Source organism: Erinaceus europaeus, chromosome 8 (assembly GCF_950295315.1).
Source record: "Erinaceus europaeus chromosome 8, mEriEur2.1, whole genome shotgun sequence".
Lineage (NCBI taxonomy): Eukaryota > Metazoa > Chordata > Mammalia > Eulipotyphla > Erinaceidae > Erinaceus > Erinaceus europaeus.
The window spans coordinates 92,751,688-92,771,221 of record NC_080169.1 but is presented as its reverse complement, the minus strand read 5'-3'; the positions used below and the strand labels follow the sequence as shown (position 1 = coordinate 92,771,221).

At 36.8% G+C, this 19,534-nt stretch overlaps 1 protein-coding gene across 9 annotated transcripts in view; it reads left to right on the top strand.

The window, feature by feature from the left end:
• CADPS2 (calcium dependent secretion activator 2) overlaps positions 1-19,534 on the top strand; it is a 614,124-nt gene that overhangs the window by 144,532 nt on the left and 450,058 nt on the right. For all 9 annotated transcript variants that reach the window (XM_060196497.1, XM_060196496.1, XM_060196500.1 and 6 more), the window contains exon 2: positions 15,083-15,196. In XM_060196497.1, coding sequence (XP_060052480.1) covers positions 15,083-15,196 — 114 coding nt within the window. The remainder of the gene's footprint in view (positions 1-15,082; positions 15,197-19,534) is intronic.

Sequence of the window (19,534 nt, the reverse complement as noted above, 5' to 3'; positions counted from 1 at the left end):
ACTAGTGTGCCCCATGTTTTTTGTGAAATACTTATATAAAAATATTTGTGATATTAAGGCACACACTTTAAATATATATTTCTGTATTTGGAATTCAAAGTAAGGGGACATCCTCCATTTACTTTGTCAACCCTAGTTGGAAGTCTGCTACTGTGGAAATGGAAATCTACTTGCTTTCATTATTGTAGCTTAAGATAGCTAATTCTATGTACTACCCAGCAGCAGGCTTTATTTTTAAATGACTTTTTGGTTTTATTTTTTCCCTTTTGTTTTTGTTGTTAATTACCTGAATGCTAGTTTTCTGATTAATAGAATAGACTTCCATTTGCTTTCTTCTTTTAATGGAAAAATCATTACATAGTCTCTCTCTTGTTTTAACCTCACTTAGTGAGCAAATGAGCTAAACATTTGCCTTATCAGTGGAGTTCAATACATGAATTCAGAATTGCTATCCAACTCTAAAAATCAAACTAAATATATCATACAAATGTGAGTGTCTTTCTTATGATACCACCCTTAGGAGGTTTTGTTTTGTTTTTTAGTTTACTAAGTTCTCAAGTTTGCTAGTATAAACAATTTGTTTGGGAGGTAACATAATATATATATTTTTTTAGCTAGCAGAATTATGTGAGGTTGAAGAAAGTAAACATGAAATCATATTCATTGTTAAAGCATTTTATGTCTGTACATAAACATGGAAACTATTAGGAAACAATTATGATTACACTTATTGAAGTAAATTATTATTTTTTAATATTTATTTATTTTTTCCCTTTTGTTGTCATTGCTTTTTTATTGTTATTATTGTTGTTGTTATTGCTGTCATTGTTGTTGGATAGGACAGAGAGAAATGGAGAGAGGAGGGGAAGACGGGGAGCGAGAAAGACACCTACAGACGTGCTTCACCGCCTGTGAAGGGACTCCCCTACAGGTGGGGAGCCCAGGGCTCCAACCAGGATCCTTACACTGGTCCTTGTGCTTTGTGCCTTTGTGCTTTGTGTGTTTAACCTGCTGCGCTACCACCCAACTCCCAAAGTTAATTATTTTAAAAGTTGTTGCAGTTAAGATTTTTGTTACAGGTATAAACTATGAATCTTATTTTTTAGGGAGATGCTGGGCATTAGAAGATAATTAGTCCTCATCTTTTATGTGCAGCCTTCTGATGGGACCTCCTTTTTAGAAAGATCAGGACAAATTAGCAGTGCTAGTTACCTATGAAAAGGAATTATTCTCTAACTACTCTTCTCCCTAGGAGAGTCTTTTGTTTTAATCAGTTACCAGCCCCTGGTGTGTTGACTTTATTATTGCAATTTTTTTACATTGCATTTGTTTACTTACAAGGTTATAAGAATTCAGGATTAAAGTTTTAATACCTGAGTATGTACAACTCACCAAATTCAACTACAACTGATTACACTCACCACCAAATTTCTAGTGCCTTTATACCAAAGAGATCCCTCTACTCTTTCCTCCTTTAATTTCCTTTGAAAATCACTGGTTTTCTTAGTTCTGTTAGTCTGTTTGGTGGTCTTTTTTTTTTTTTTTTTTTACTAGTTTCGATTTACTAGTTATGTTCCACATGAGTCACTTTTAATTACTTTTCATTTCCTTACTTAATCTTGCCTTCTCCAGTGCTACTGATTGTATCCTGAAAGAAACAGGGTAATCTTTAATAGACCTTTATTTTTTCACATTAGTGATCAGGTCTTGGGACCCTGAGGTGGCTCTTGATTGGTCAGCCATGACATTTCCCTTTGATTAACTCAGTTTAAAAAAAAATTTTAAAAATATTTATTCCCTTTTGTTGCCCTTGTTTTATTGTTGTTATTATTGTTGTTGTTATTGATGTCATTGTTGTTGGATAGGACAGAAAGAAATGGAGAGAGAAGGGGGAGATGGGAGGGGGATGGAGAGAAAGATAGACACTTGCAGATCTGCTTCACTGCCTATGAAGCGACTCCCCTGCAGGTGGGGAGCCAGGGGCTTAAACCGAGATCCTTACACTGATCCTTGAGCTTTGCACCACCTGCTATTGGCCCACTGCACTACCATCCAGCTCCCAGCTCAGTTCTTTATGAGTGGACACATTATTTCTGATCAATGATGTAGAGAAAATCTGGAGTGCAAGTCTTCTCAGTAGAACCTCTCTCCTTTTTTTTTTTTTTTTGTTTTGTTTGTTTCAAGTTAAGTTTTTCACTTTTTAGTTCTGGTTTTTTGAGGATGTTTTACATAGAGGTTACCTGAGGACAAACCAGTGTATGGAGGCTGTAAATAAAAAGTCATTATTCCTTGATGACTTCACTGAGTTGCTGAATAGAATTAAAGATCTCTGGAATTCTCTCTCTCCATGCCCTTTTTTTTTTTAAAGATATTATAATCTATTTATTACTAGATCATGTTGGGTTGGAACTACTTCAGCTAGTAGCATTCTGCCTGAATGAGAGTAATGAAGTAGACAGTAATACTTGTTATATTCTACTGCTTTCTATGTCGGAAGGATGGGCCAGTTAAGATGGTTGACTGAGCATTTCTTACTTTCCTTTTCTCCACTTTGTTATAGGTAACAATTTATCTTTTATGATATATGTACTTTATTTATGTGTAAATTTTTAAATTAGTGATTTAAAAATAACTTTCACAAGATTATAAGATAACAAGGATATAGTTGCCCTCTGCACATACCACTAAAGCTGTTAACTATCAATATATGTACTTTAGAAAGAAAGCAAAACCATCAAGCATTTCTGGGGAGAAAAAGTGTGTCATACTTTTTTATTTCACAGATAACTCTCCCCAACCACTTACCTACTGAAAAAGGCTACTGAGTGGCTTAGGGCTGGTCATAATGTTTTAAGTTTTAGACTAGAACAGTTGTCTGTTACTGAGTCTGTCCTAGTTTTTTTGTGTGTGGTAAACACAAGATCACTATTTCTTGCAAATGTGGCTTCAGCATACATAACTTTGCTGTGAAATCCCAGATGGTACTGAGGCACAAGGTTCTTCCTGCCTGAGAACAATATCATCTGAAAAATAGAACTACTCTCACTGCAGCTCAACAAAGAAATCCTATTCTATTTCTTTAGACCTCTCAGAGTCTGGATATAGTTATTTGGACAACACACAAGCTATTTTGAAATTTTCTAAGGCTGTGTTTTTTTTTCTTACTCTTCATTCAGTTATATAACCACAAAATCTTTTTGTCATTGGTTTTGACAGTATTCATTTATAGAAAAGTCAACCGAGACATGTTCTTACTCTTGGTTTATTATATATATATATATATGTATATATATATATCAATAAACATACTGAGTTTATAGAGATGCTTGGCATCTCTGTTTAAGGAATAAGAACCTAACAAAGATAAAAATCCATTAAGCAAGTGATACATGTTCAAAGTTCAGAAATGGCATTAAGGACATAGGGTGATTTAATTTGGAGGGTGCATAAAAGGAAGAACATTTCTCAGAGGTTCCATCCAAGTTGTGTTTTAAGCAATGAATGGGTGTTTCAGGAACTCAGTGTGTCCAGAGGCTCAGTTGTTGTTCTGGGGATTTGATGGGAAAGAGAAGAACATTTACTTTTGTCTTCTGGTCATGAGATCATGTGATTGACTTTATTAGGCTTCGGTGTTTCTCATGGCCACTTGGGTATGGAGACTGTGACTTGAAAAGTTCAGTAAAACCCCCAAGGGAAGCAAGCAGTGGAGAGCAAGCCTGACAGATGTACCCGATTCTGCCTTCAAATTAGTGAACTAAATTTTCATAACTTCTGAGCCCTAGCTCTCTTTAGTTGCTAATTTTTTTTTATCATAGAACCCACCTAATCACATCTTAACATAGTCCTTCTAAAGTTAAAAATTTGCTTGGTATGTAGTCATTGGTCAATCAGTATTATAAATTATTGCTAGGTATTCTATGTCTATTATAAGATATTATAAGATAGTTCCTTATGATTTATGCTGACATAATCCACTGGAATTATTTGTAGGAAAGTATTAGCTAGAAACTCGAATATATATACTATGCTTTCGATATTTCAGTACGGTCATATAGCAGATTATGTGCTGAACTACTTCCTACTTCCTTCTTCCCCATACCCCCTTCATATAGAATCTCTAAAGCCTACCCAGAAAGCCGTATTATTTTTGCCAGATTCTACTGGGGGAAGAAGTGAGTTGATTGCAGTGAGACCATCTTAGAATCTTTCACACAGTTTCTAGTTCATTCACCCCTCTATCTGCATAATTACCTCTGAATTGCTTTATTATCACAGAGGTTACTAATCCTATTACTTCATGATTATCGTGAAACAGAACCAATAGATATGTAGAGATTTATTAAGAAGTGATACATGAAGTTATAAAGACCATGAAATCGCACTTCATTATTTGCAAGGTAAAGAGCAAGGATAGTTGTTAACTCAGTTCAGGTGCTAAGAATCAGGTAGATTTTGATTCATTTAAAGTTGATTTTGTGCATGTGCTGGTCCAATTTCATTGTTTTTCACATTGTAACCTATTTTTACCATCATTTCTTGAAAGGCTTCATCCATTTAATATTTTGGATCCCTTCTCAGTGATTAGTTCTTAATTATTATGAAGGCTTAATTCTGGATTTTTAATTCTATTCCATGATTCTGTGTGTATTTTGTTCTAATACTAAACAGTTTTGCTTATCTTGATTTTTAAATTATTACTTTTTATTTTATTGTATAAAGACAGAAATCAAAAGGCAAGAGTGAAAGACACCTGCAGCACTACTTCACTGCTCATGAAGTTCTCCCCATCACTTGGGTACTGGGAGTTTGAACTTAGGTTCTTGCACATGGTAATACAAGTGCTCAACTGGTTGCTCTACTGCCCTGCTCTTGTAGTATAATGCCTTCTTTTCCCTCCACCACCACCCCCAGGTTGCTTTGGTGATTATGGGTATTAATTTGCTTTTAAGTAAACTTTTGTAGTCTCTGTTCTGTCCCCTTAAAGAAATTCAGTGGTGTATGCTAGGGCAATTTAGCTGTGACATCTGTCACCCCATTGATGACCAGGGTTGATTCAGCTGATCTGGCTGGCTAGGCAGGTGTCCCCTTCTTCCCTCACCACTCCTTGTGCGTCCATCCCTCCCAAAGCTGTGAGCTCAAAGAAGACAGTCTTCCCCGAATAGAGACTGACCGGTCTTTGCTCGAGGGTGTATGAGTAGCTGTGCTCCCATGCTATAACCTCCAAACAAGCTCTCAAGGTCCATTTGTTGGAGAATGTAGGGTAACCAAGCTTCCAAAATTCCTGACACATCCAAATGAGGCGCTGCATGCGGCAGTCTGCCTTTAAAAAAAGAGAAAAACAAAGAGATTCAGTGGGACTTTGGATAGGAATTGCATCAAATCTGTATATGTTTGAGTTACTGGTTCTCAGAAGGAAAGGTGAGAGAAAAGGGAGCCTAAATCATATTCAAAGAAAAGAGCCTGGGCAGTTTTTCACAGCTGGTTGAGAAGACTCAAGTTCAAACCCTCGGTACTCACAGCCAGAGGGAAATCTGTGAAAGTGTTAAAAGCAATGTTACAGGTGTTATTTATTTTGGACGGCAACAGAAATTGACAGGGAAGGGGGATATGAAGCTTTCTCCCTGCAGGCTTGCACCCAGGTCCTTGTTTACTGTAATGTGTTCATTTAACCACCCTGCCCCCCATTTTCCCTCTGAATATCTGACTCTATCCATTAAATACAAATTTAAAAAAATTAAATAGTAAACAAGAAATAGAGTTGAATATACTGAGATGCCGTCTCACACCTGCGAGAATGGCCTACATCAGCAGAACAGGAAAGAAAGGACAGGTGTTGGTGAGGTAGAGGTAGCAGAGAAGAAGGGATTCTGCTGCTGGTGGAAATACAAACAGGTACAGCCACTTTGGAAAACTATGGAGAGTCCTTAAATAACACTGAAATAATGAAATCACTATATGACGTAGCAGTACCCCTCTTAGAATTTACACAAAGCACATGCAAACACTTACTTACAGAGACCTATCTAGTAACCCCCAAACTCATAGCTGCGTTATTATCAGTGGCCAAAGAGTGGAAGCACCCTCAATGAACACCAGCAGATGACTGGCTGCAGAAGTTACGGTGCACAGACTCCATGGAATACTACTGTGCAATCAGAAAAGATGATATTGTCCTTTGTGGCAAAATGGATGAAACTGAAGGTGGTTGTGTTTAGCAGAATAAGCAAAGAGATATACAACTACTGTATGGTTTTACTAATATGGGGACTAGAGAACTGATGCAAATGAACATGCTAAAAAGAGAAACGGAAGTAAGGAAATTGTTTCCAAGACTTAGGAAAACTGTGGTGGTTCTCTTTGAAAGGTGGAAGGGTGGGGACACAATTTTTTTTTTTTTTTTGCCTCCAGGGTTATTGCTGGGGCTTGGTGTCTGCACTACAAATTAACTGCTCCTGGAGGCTATTTCTTCCCTTTTATTTCCCTTGTTGTTTAATCATTATTATTGTTGTTGCCAGAGAGAACTGAGAAATCTAGAGAGTAGGGCAAGACAGAGCAGGGGGAGAGAAAGACACCTGCAGACCTGCTTCACTGCTTGTGAATCGACCCCTTCCCCTTGCAGGTAGGGAGCCAGGGGCTGGAGCCAGGATCCTTACTGCCCATCCTTTGCGATATGTGCGCTTTAGCCTGCTGTATTACCTACCGCCTTGGCCCCCGACACAGAACTTTTGATGGGTGGGGTATGGAATTATACCCTGTATTTCTATAAAATGAAAAACAATAAAAATAGAAAATTTTTCCAAATCTGTGATGTGATCAGGATGTAGATATTATAAACTGTTATTAAGTCACTAGTAAAAATCATAAAAATAACTTTAACCCCTTGTAAAACTCAGTAAGGCTATAGTGCCATGCGAAAGTGGTAATAAGACCCAGGAAGCATCTAGGCTTCTTCCGTTGGTTCCTGCCATACAGACAGGCCTACCCTTCACGCAGATGGTGACAATTCAAATGGTCCTTGATTATTAGCCAGGATACGCAGCCCAGTTTTCTGCTAGATAAATGTGGAAGTTGATTTAGGTTCTGTTTTTGTTTTCCATCAGGGTTGTTGCTGAGGCTAGGTGCTCCAGGTGGCTTTTTTTTTTTCTTTTTCCCCTATTGACAGGACAAAAATTAAGGGGCAGGAGAGATAGAGAAGGAAAAAGAAATACCTGCATACCCTCTTCATGGCTAGTGAAGCTTCCCCTTTGCAGGTGGAAGTGGGGGCTTGGACCTGGGTCCTTTCTCATGGTAATCTGTATATTAATGTCTAGTCCTCTGTACTTTGTGTGGCTTGGTTATAATCTTTTACCTGACAGTTTCTTTCCCAAAGTATAGAAATACAAATTAAAGTCATTCTTCCTAACAAATTTTCTTCCTTTCCTGCCCTGTTATATTACTAGACATGAAGTTAGACAGATTGCTTAACTTACTGAAGTTTAATTTCTTCATCTGTAAAATGAGAACAAACACTTCTAGGAGATTTCTGAATATTTAATGCGATGTGTGGAAAATTCTCAGTATAGTGCAGAAAGAATTTATGAACTTGATGGATTTAAGATCACTATTTTCAGTATTCATTAGTTCTGCCACCTCCCTCCCTTTCTGCCTCAAGACAATGGCTTGAGTTCCACTAGATCTTAGAATGTAGATGGATATAATACAAAAAGTGATTGCATAAGTCTAGCCTGGGGCTTGTTTATCCATAATGCAAAGTAATTTTGTATTTTATTCATCACTTACTATAGATCTTATTATAAAATTCTTTAAGGAGTATTTACAACTTTTAGACTTTTAAGCTTCTCTGTAAGTACTATGTGACTGGAGATGTCATCTGCCAAAAGAACACTTTTAATCTCCTTCAGGAACTTAAACTCCAGTATTCACTTTTAAAGTGAGGTATGTTCATTGGATATGAAATATTTCCCTTAAAAATCCTATGTATAAGGGACATTTTATTTGTTAATAAGATTAACCTTACCAGTAGTGTATTATAAGACTACGGTATTTCCTCCCTTTTGAGAAACTCATTAGAATTTATATCTAACTAGATTGCTTGGGACCCTATATTAGCAGATATCCCCAAATAGGACTAATCTATATAGAGAGGTTTATTTCTCTTACACATCAAAGAAACTGGGAATTGACTGACTGTGCAACTTTTAGAGAACCTCATATTCTTTGTGTCTTGCCTTTTCATTGTCTTCATGGATAAAATCACAATCCTGGCCAGCACATTAATTTCAGCCAGTTGGAAAAGAAGACAGGCAAAAAGTGAAGGTTTGTCTTCAGTCACCTTTTTATGGTTTCCTGAACATCACCCACCATTTGGCTTATATCCCATTAACCTTTTTTCATTCAAAGAATCATTAATGTATTGTCTTGAAGAAATACATTCACTGTCCCAAATATCTTTGTTTAAAAGAGATGATGAGTCTCTTTGTCTGGGAAAGAGACTTTTGATAGCAGAGCTTCCCACAGGTTTAATAAGTATGAGATGTGACTGGAACCCTTAGGTTATTGTGTTTGAATTTAAAGCTTGGGAGGTGCTCTGTATGGGAAATGTGGTAAGTGTTGATTATTTTGCCCAATGGTCTTATGTATGTCATTTTGACCACGTTGATAGTAAGGGGGAAAAGAGAATGACATTCCTTTTACTGTTTTTCTGTTAATATCTTCTTACTGTACTTCATTAACAACTGCTAATATTATGCTGTTTTCCGTTTTCAGAAAGTATTCCTTGGGTAAATCTTTTTACCTCTATGAAAAATGTCTCTCTGAGGCATGCACACATACCATCATTCACTTTCTAACTCAAGGTATTTTCCTAGCTACTCATCTGTACCCCTACCGAAGAATCAGAGTGTAACCACCTTCACTTACCAGAATTTTACACAACTTTTCAGTGTGAGTGTCAGAGCTTAAGATGTGGACTGCAGGTTCAGGCAGGCTCCACACAGCTGTGGGTTCCTGAGTGGCATAATGACTGAAGTCCTGTTATAGTCAAGATTCTTGCTTAAGCATTTAGTTGACCATGACATAGAATAAAAAGGCTAGAATATAATTTTAACATTAAAAGTGTTTATGAGATAGTAAAAAAAAAAAAAGTATTTATGAACTCTGAACGTTAGGTATTTTTTCCTGTGGCCCTTACTATTTTGAAGCAATTGTATTAACTATACTGATAAAAATTAGCTTTTGCTATTTTTTTTTGTTGTGAAATAAAAATTCAAATCTTTTGGTAGTGCTCACCAATTAGCAAGAATATTTGCCTTGTTTCTGAAAATTATTCATATATGAAAATTTTTTAATTGTACTAGATTTTTCTACTTGTCAACCTTTTCTTTAATTGAAATGTGAAAATAATGTGAAAGAACACTGAACTATATAGATTGAGTACCAAATCGATTATACCACCCCCCCAAAAAAAACCTGTTTAAGGGGTGTATATATAATGAGAAAAGTCTAGATTCTTTCCTCATTTTGAACTAATGATAACTTATATAATACTGTGGATAAAACCTATGAATAATATTTTTGTTAAATATTGCTACTTTGAAAAAATCAGTTTTTAATAACATTTTTTCCATGGGAGAGACAAGACTGATCAGAGCACTACTGCTCAGCTCTGGCTTATGAACTGAACTTGGAATCTCTGGGGTCTCTAATTTGCATGTCCAGTGCTCTTAATACTGAGCCATCTTCCAAACCCTAAACACTCTCTTCTACCAGAGAATTACATAGTTCTGGCTGTTTATGGTGGTGCTTGGAACAGACCCTGAGATCTCTTATCCTCAGGCATGAAAGTCTGTTGCATTCTGGCTGATATTATCTCCCAAACCGTAAACTAATCATAATCAGCTGAAACAGACCAAATAAATCTACAAAATGAAGCATTGCTTTGTGAAGTACAAATAAGATGTTTTAGACATTTTTGTTGATGACAAGTTTGATCTGAGTCAGTTGATAGGACTGCCAAGAAGAGTTAATTTGTTTTTAGGAAGAATTAATAGATGTAGAGTGATAAGAATGTGGGAAGTGGTCCTCCCACATGCCTCTGTATTGGCCACACTATACTAGGATCATCATCGTCAGTTTGTACTGTGGGTTTTAGGAGGACCATTGTTATTGTTACGAGTTTCATTTTTTACTGTCTGGTTTTATTTAATTTTTCCAAACTTTAATGCTTAGTTCATAGATAAACTTGAGCATTCACATAGGATGTTGGGGGAAGTGGCAGTTTATTCCAGAAAAATAGAAGACTCCCAAGTAATTGAGTACCTCTACTTAAAATGCTATGCCAAAGAAGGCTTAGTAACACTGAGTCTGTTCTGTCTTAGATCATATAAAACCAGGATATATAGAAGCCACTGGGATAAGGGCTCAAGTATCTGGTTTTTTTTTTCTGGTACATTTTTTTTAGCAAATAGGATTGACAGAGTTAGAATGTCTCAATTATTTTGTCTTCTGTTGAACATTTAGCTTTGTTCTGGGTATGCTTGTGTGGCTGTGGGGTGGAGTTTTAGGGACTAGATGATGATGACACTGTATGAAGAACTGAAACTGACCAACACTAATGATAACTTTCATTTGCATTTTCCATGCAAATTTTAAGACATTGAAAATACTTCTGAATTCTAAAATATTTTCATTGGACCCATATTGCCAATATAGTTGTCTGGGTAAGATTTTTTTTTTCCTCCAGGGTTATTGCTGGGCTCAGTGCCTGCACCATGAATCCACCACTCCTGGAGGCCATTTTTTCCCCCTTTTGTTGCCCTTGTTGTTGTAGCCTCGTTGTGGTTACTATTATTGCCATTGATGATGTTGTTCATTGTTGGATAGGACAGAGAGAAATGGAGAGAGGAGGGGAAGACAGAGGGGGAGAGAAAGATAGACACCTGCAGACCTGCTTCACCACCTGTGAAGCAACTCCCCTGCAGGTGGGGAGCCGGGGGCTCAGACTGGGATCCTTACGCTGGTCCTTGCACTTTGCACCACATGCGCTTAAGCTTAACCCACTGTGCCACCACCCGACCCCCTGGGTAAGATTTTTGAAGCTTCCTACTGCACTTGCCCAGATTTCCTCCCCTCTCTTATAGATTTAGCTTGAATTTTTTTCTTCATGATGTTAGTTATTCTTTCAGAGCAATTTCTCTTAACATATTCATATTGCCCTTTAAGGTTTATTACTAATGTTCTTATCAGTTTCTAGGACCTACATTTTGACATTACCTCTTTAGAATGTTGATTCAAGCATTTTCTTCTGGCTGATATTTTTTTTCTTTCTTTTTTTATTGGCAGTAGATTTGACTTACATTAGGCAGGACTTTATCATACCACTGTTTAAAAGAAATTTTCCGTTTTATTCTCCTTTAATTATCTTAAAGTTTCTTCTCTTTTACATTATATGGTTTAATTAATATGAGTTGTACAAGTATACATTATGGTTCAGTGTAATTTTTCTGTGTGAATACCAGTTGTTTTTAGTACTACTCACTGACTAGATTACCTTTTGCTGCTCACTAAATGTAGCACACAGGTATTTCACACTGCATTTAGGTCTGTACTTGAATCTGTTTCTTGGTTCTCTTTCTCATTTGTCTCGATTTTGATTACTGTATAAAATTCATTTTGATAATTCATATAGCTTAGGAAATAGTGTACTGTTTATTATCCCTACTGATCTGTTTTCAGTTTAATTTTATTTTATGTTCCTTATCTCTTATGTAGAAATAGACTTCTCTGTGCCAATTAGCCATTTATTGATGACTTTTATATCACTACAACATATTTCATTTCATGTCTTGCATATTACTGCACTAGTTTTTAATCATAAAGCAGAAACTTGCCATGTATCTTTTTTTTCAATAACTATGGTAATATTGTTAGTTTCTAAAAGATGGTTTGCTCGAATTTTCTTTGCTTCATTTTAGTTTCTGAATTTTCTAAGCTACAATCACCAAAAAGTAACTCAATGCTATGTAGTGGCTAAACTTAAACACTAATAAGAGTAGATGTTGCAAAAATTTCTTGAAATTTTTAGAAAGACTAAAATATACCTGAAAAATTGAATAAGTCCACAGGTCCTAGTTATTAAATAATAGTATCTACCAAATTGGTTGGAAGTCTTAGGAAGAATGTCATTAAAGAGCTCACCTAACTCATTGTTACTCCCACACATATCCTCACTATAATTGCTTGACCAGGATGCTTTTAAATTCAAGCCTTTCTTGGGTGGTTCCCAGAGATTTACAGCTAAAGTGCTCTCAACTGTCTTTCCATTAACAATTGTTGTTCCAATTCAGTCTGGTTCCTTCTGTGAAACACTCTTGGAGAACTAAATCTGCAGACTTAACTATGCCTTGCTCTAATACACACATACAAGGTCCCTGCTTTCATTCTGTTCATATTGTAGAAATGGAGAATGCAATATAACAGTGATGCTCCTGCATTTCACATTGGTTAAGCTGTCCCTCAAATGAACAAGATGACTTTAGTGAAGAAATGAGAGACCAGGAAGTGGTGCACCTGGTTAAGAGCACATATCACAGTGTTCAAGTACATGGGTTCAAGCCCCTTGTCCCCACCTACAGGGGAAAAGCTTCATGAGTAGTGAAGCAGGGCTGCAAATGTCTCTCCTACACTCTCCTTCTCCCCTCTCTATTTCTCTATCCAGTAATACAAAAATTTAAAAAATATTAAAATAAGAAAAAATATTTTTTAAAAAAAAAATGGAATGGTCTGTCTTTATTGCTCTGAGCAAGTAGGTTTTTCACTCTGTGATACAATAGGATACTTCTTTATCAATCTGATTACCAGAAAGTTTCTCTTCTTTCTTTCTTTTTAAATATTAAAAAAAAAATTATTATTGGATAGATACAGAGAGGGGAGAGGGAGACAGAGACAGAGACAGAGACACACCTGTAGCATTGTTTCGTGAAGCTTTCCCCCTGCAGGTGGGGACCAGGGGCTTGAACCTGGCTCTTCTTCACACACTGTAATCTGTGCGCTTAACCAGGTGCACCACTGCCTGGCCCCCAGTTTCTCTCTCTTCCTTCCTTCTTTCTTTCCTCCCTCCCTCCCTCCCTCCCTCCCTCCCTCCCTCCCTCCCTCCCTTCCTTCCTTCCTTCCTTCCTTCCTTCCTTCCCTCCCTCCCTCCCTTCCTCCCTTCCTTTTTTGCCTCCAAGGTTATAACTGGGTCTCAGTGTTGACCGGAAATCCACTGCTCCTGGCAGGCATTTTTCTTTTTCCAATTTATTGGACAGAATAGAGAAAGGATGGGAGAGAGAAAGATAGACAACTGCAGACCTGCTTCACCACTTGTGAAGTGTCCACCCTGCAGGTGGGGAGTCGGGGCTAGAACCCTGATCCCTCCCTGATAGTCGCTTAAAAGTATGTGACACTTCGAGGCCTCCAGAAATAGTTTTTCTATAAAATCTTATTTGTTAAGTTCCCAAATATAAGCTTTTTTAAAAATGTGTTTCTTATATTTGAATGATATTTTAATATGCCTTTTGAACAGATTTAAACTTACTTCATACCGATCTTCTTTTCAAAGCCAAATCATACCAGTCTTTCTAGTCCTTTAATCATTTTATCCTAATCATGTTTCCAAATGCTTTGCATCTCTCTGAAGAATCCAAAACACAACTGAATTCTAAAACTGTCTAAGGATTGAATGATAGAGAAAGATCACTTCTTTCCTTTTATCTCTTCCTTTTTGGGGGATTCATTTTTATCTACGTGACTATACTGCTCTTTCAGTTAAGCATTAGAAATGTTTTTGCATTACCCAACATGCTCTATCTCTAGTTAAGTTTATATTGCTATAGTCAGGGCCAGACTTATAGGCGTGAGCCCTGAGCAGCTGGGCAAGGACCCTACACTTGGCTGACCTTTGCTATTGTCTTGAGATTTTTAACGAGGGTCTCCTTTCTTATTTTGCACTGAAACCTGTTAACTAGCTGAATCTTTGTGCATTTGGTGACTGGGGAATTGGTTCTAAGTCATGCTTCATATATTTCTCATGGTCAGTAATAATTATGATTACTATAAAGACATCAGGCAGCAAAACCACATATTTTCCCTGATTTACAGCCCTTCCACCAGCCTGCATAAAGATGCATTCACTGCCCTCCTTTGGATTTGTCTACTTGTACTTACAATGTCATAGTTGAATATGTTCATGGAATTGAAGCATTTATCATTAAGTGTTTATTGTTTCCAGAGCATTCTTAGTTGTAATTGCTCTATTTGTTGCAGTCTTCCTTGCTATGACTGTGTGTGTGTGTGTGTGTGTGTGTGTGTGTGTGTGTGTGGACTTGGTTCATGTGTTTTACTGCTTCCAGAGTAACTTTTAATTCAGATAGACAAGAAGAAGAAGCATCTTAACATAGCAGCTTTCTCAAGTGCTGTAGTACTCCCATGTGCCGCCAGGGCTAGACCCTGGATTACATGCATGGCAAAGCACATTAACATTTCATACTGTGAGCTAGCTCTTGGCCCCCATGGCAGCTAACTAATACACATGTGCATACATGTATATATAGTCTCTGATTTGTTTCCTCTTTATTAGATAGGATGGAGAGAAATGGGGGGGAGATGGAGAGAGAGAGAGAGAGACTTCTGCAAACCTGCTTCATAACTCATGAAGCTTCTTCCTCCCCCTGCAGTGAGGAGCCAGTTCATTCCTGATATCAATTTTAGACATTCTTTTTCCCGTTACAGAGACAAGGATAACCACAACCATGCCTTCTAAGGTAAACATTTCGACTCAATTGCAGCTTCTGGATCCCAGAAAACATGGGTTAGTGACCTGAAACCATTTTAAAATGGAGTCATAGATTTCAGTAGTAGATTTTAATTATTGTTTTTCCTTTATAAAGTTCATTGGGGGGGCAGGGAAAAATAAAGTTCATTCTGGTATGTCAAAATTAACATACACATTAAAATTATTGCTATATTGTTACATTTCAAGGATTGGCTAATTTTTCCACTACTATTTTTTTAAAAATTATTTTCTTTCTTCTTCCCTCTCTTATAGCTTAACAAGCAGCAACTGCAGTTATTGAAAGAACGGTTCCAGGCCTTCCTCAATGGGGAAACACAAATAGTGGCTGATGAAGCATTTTGCAATGCAGTTCGGAGTTACTATGAGGTAAGTTTAAAATGTTTTGTTTTGGGCATTTTAATGCTTTTAGGAAAGTTTCTTGATGGCTTCCCCAGTCTAAGAAATGGAATGGAATGATAGAAAAGACTCAAAGTTTGGATTGCCTTCTTAAAAGCATTTCCTGTTCTGATTTGCAATTTCAAACTAAATCCACAGGCTGGTTTTGGGAGATAAACAAAATTGAAATTTATTCACATCATTTGAGGTAAACTGTTTCGAAAAATCTGGCATTGATTGATACAGCCAAGTATAGCTATCTTCTGGTCCAAGTGTCTAAAGTATCCTTTTAAATCAGGATTCCAATGGCAAATTGCTATCACATGCTGTTTTATTCCATAAACTTTCAAATGATCAAGGCTAGTGGCTAATTGTTAAGAGGGTAAATTAAATTCTTTTCTTCCTGTAGGAATAAATACTACCACTAACACCTTGCTATGGCATCTGATTTTAGCTTGTGACTCATCAGGAATTCTTTAAGGGTTTCCTGTGAGTGCCAGTTTTCACACATGGTCATTAACTGCTTCACTGGGTTGCCAGTAGATGTTATGTTTACAGAGTTCCCTTTTTTCCCCTAAGCATCTGAGTCATATGGGGGAACTTATTTCTCCTATTGTGTAGATACTCTAAATACTTCAACTGGAAAGGCAGAAAATGCAAGCAAGTATCATGCCAATAGAAATGGAGAGGGAATAGATACCCAGCCTCAGAGCTTCTAGTACAGTGAGTTCTGGATCTGAATCTGTATCTTGCAAGATAAAAATTTGTACTGCATAATAAAAGATTATGGAAGGCCCTATATTTGCATCACCTATTTTTGAGAAAGGACACCTTGAAAATAGAGTGGTGAGCATAGCTCCCACGCATGTAGATTGGGGGTAGGGAGCCAAATATCTGATTATATATCAAAGTAATGTGTTTTTGGAAAGTAGTCTGTGCAAAATAGATACAATATCATAAACTGTTTATTTTGATTTGAGTAGATTTATTACCTGCTACCATTAAAAAAGTTTTATAATGTAACTTTACATGTTAATAGCATTAAGTAAACAAACGGATGAAGGTCTGTTGGGAGTTCCTTTGTGCATTTTTTTGGTGTAAAGTTAAACTCTGGGCAGTGAAGATAGCATAGTACTTATAGTTATGCAAAATGGTTTCATGCCTGAGGCTCTGACATCTGAGGTCCAGGTTCAGTTTTCTACCTCATCATAAACCTGAGCTGAGCAATGCTCTGAAGAAAAGAAAAGGAAAATAAAAGAAAATAGAATCCTTTAAAAATATTCTGAGTGTATATTTAAAAACTAAGCACAGGATCTTATTACAGCATATTAAACACTTCAGCTGTGTTAACAAAATGATTGTAACTTTAGTGAAGGAGAATATAAGTACAATTCATTCTGTATGCGCATTGTGTTCTTTTCTGGGCACCAGAGGTAGATTAAAATGTAGACAGATGAAGGTGTATCAGGTGTGGAACATCATATGCAGGTTATTTGATGGAATTGGAGGCGTTTATTTTGGTGATGTATTAGGCTTGTGTCGCGTATCCTAAAATGGAAAACTTAAGGGGGGAGATTTCTCCCACGAGCATTGGAGTTTGGTGACTCTCCCAAGCACAGAGAGGGTCAAGAGTACAACATCACTGGAGGCTACGTTCAGGCTATATGTGACATGACCTGGGAGGCATATTGTACAAAGAGGTCCCAGAACTCATTTCACAGATTTCATTTTCTGTACTTGAATTTTTAAAAAAATTTTTGTTGCCCTTTTTGTTGCCATTATTATTGTTGTTGTCATTACTGTTGTTGGATAGGACAGAGAAATCGAGAGAGGAGGGGAGACAGAGAAGGGGAGAGAAAGACAGATATCTGCAAACCTGCTTCACTGCCCATGAAGTGACCCCCCTGCAGGTGGGGAGATGCGGAGCTTGAACCAGGATCCTTAAGCTGGTCCTTGTGCTTCATGGCTCTGTGTGCTTAACCCACTGAGCTACTGCCCAACTTGCATTTTTCATATAAAGATTATTGCTGGGGCTATGCACTCCATTGCTGTCTATGGTCATTTACTTACTTTAATTTATTTATGTATAGATAAAAAGGAAAGTGAAATATAAAGAGATACCAATAGCACTGCTCCACCACTTGTGAAGCTTCCCCTTCCCTTTCATGTGGGGACCAGGGCTTGAACTCTAGTTCTCACACATGGTAATGGGTCTCCTCTGCCAGATGTACTAGTGCCTGGCTTCTCAGTATGTGTGCATTTCAAAGCTCCCCAGATGAAGTCACAGCTGGTACAGTTCTAATTAGTGTAATTAAATAATTTCTCGCTTGGGGTGTTAAAGAAAGAGATGTGTGTATTGAAGAGGGGGAAGTGGTTCAAGGGTTCTCTGTGACCAAAGGTTTTCCATTGTTTCATTAATATTTCTAGTCAGCATTTATTTATGTGTTGATATCCAGCTTGTCTTTGTTTTACGATGGGAAATGTGTTTAAGGGCTCCACTCCTATTTTCCAAGTGGCACATAGTATCAGTGCTTAAATTGATGAGTGGATAACATTTTGTTGAAAAATATGATGAAAATGTTTAGGCTCTGTTTTTTTCTGAAGTTTTTTTTTTTTTTTTGGTTAAGGTTATGCTTTTGTGTAATTTGTGATGACTAACAACTTGGTCAGATCTGCTATTATTTTATGTAGTTTTTTTATACCTTAATGAAGACATTTATTTCTTTTCAATATTTGTTAGGTAGTATTTACAATTTTTGTGGGGAAAAAAAAACTAAAGCTTCCCAAGGTTAAATAACTTGCTCATTGTTGTATATTCGATAAGCATCCAGTTAGTGTGGATCTAGATTTTCAGACTTCTAGATATGCTGTAATTGCTTAGCATTTGCCATTTTGAATACAACTGTTTAAAGCAGTTGGAGTATTTTTTATGCTTTAAAATAAATGCTGTAGCCAGAATCATTTCTATCTCACAAATGAAGTGACTTGTACCCAAAACTGCATCAATAACAGAATTAAAAAAAAAAAAATCTCACTTTTCCCCACTTGTTAAAAATAGATAATTGAGTTCCATACAAGACCTACTGAGTCAGGATTCCCAGAAAGGGAATGCCTGAATACTGAACTTGCAACTGAATGATTTTGATTCACTTTGTAAATTATGTTGATGTAGAGCTTCCAAATTCCAGAATAGACATCTTTTGTGGGATTTATTTGTAGTTCAACTGCATGTATCTTCAGTGTGTGAAACATAAATGCACTCAGTAAATACCTGTTGATTAAGGAGGTATTACAGCATATATTGCTCTGTGTAGAAATACATACTTAATCCTTTTCTTTTGTCAAAAATTAGTTGATTGTAGTTGTGAAGGCTGATTTGGGAGCTCTCAATTCTATTTCACTGGCCTGTTTTCATTCCAGTACCAAGCCATTTTTGTTATAGTGGGTCCGTAATATGTGTTGAGATTGAGAAACATAATGCTTCAATTCTTGCTCTTTTCTATTAGGTTCACTTTGACTATAAACCTTTGTATCATTTGTTCTACTCTCTTGAAGAAATTTTCATGGGACCTTGATAGATATTGCATTAAATCTGTATATGACTGGTAGAATAGTAATTTTGATTATGTTAATTCTTCCAATCCATAAGCATGGGATGTCTTTCTATTTCTTTGTATCTTTTTATATTTTTTGGGGAAGTGTCTCATAGTTTCAGTATAAATGTCTTTCACTTCTCTTGTTAGGATTATCCCTAGATATTTGATTGTTTTTGTTGCTATGGTGAGTGGATCAATTTCTGGATTTTGTCTTCTAGTTTGTTGTTTGCATAAAGGATAGAATGTCATTGATTTTTTTATGTTGATTTTATAGCCTGACACCTCACTATATTGCTTGATAATTTCCAGGAATATTCCTACTAGATGCTTTTGGATTTTGGGTATATACTATCATATTATCTGCACATAGTGACAGTTTGACTTCTTCCAATCTTTATCCCTTTAATATCTTTCTCTTGTCTGATTGCTATGGCCAGATCTTCCAAGACTTTTTTTATATGATAATGGACGCAGTGGGCAGCCCTGTCTTGTATCGAGGGAAAGCTTTTAGTTTCTCTCCTCTGAGTGTGACATTGGATGTTTTATTGCTCTATGTAGATTCTACTAGATTGACGAATTTTCCATCTACCTCCATTTTCTCCATTTTTAACTAGTGATTTAATATTAACTTACAAGATGGTAACCTTTCCCACCACCTGAGTTCTGTCCCCACTCCCTCCATTGGAAACTCTATTCTTCCAAGATCAAAGGTATGAGTTGCCTAATATTTGCC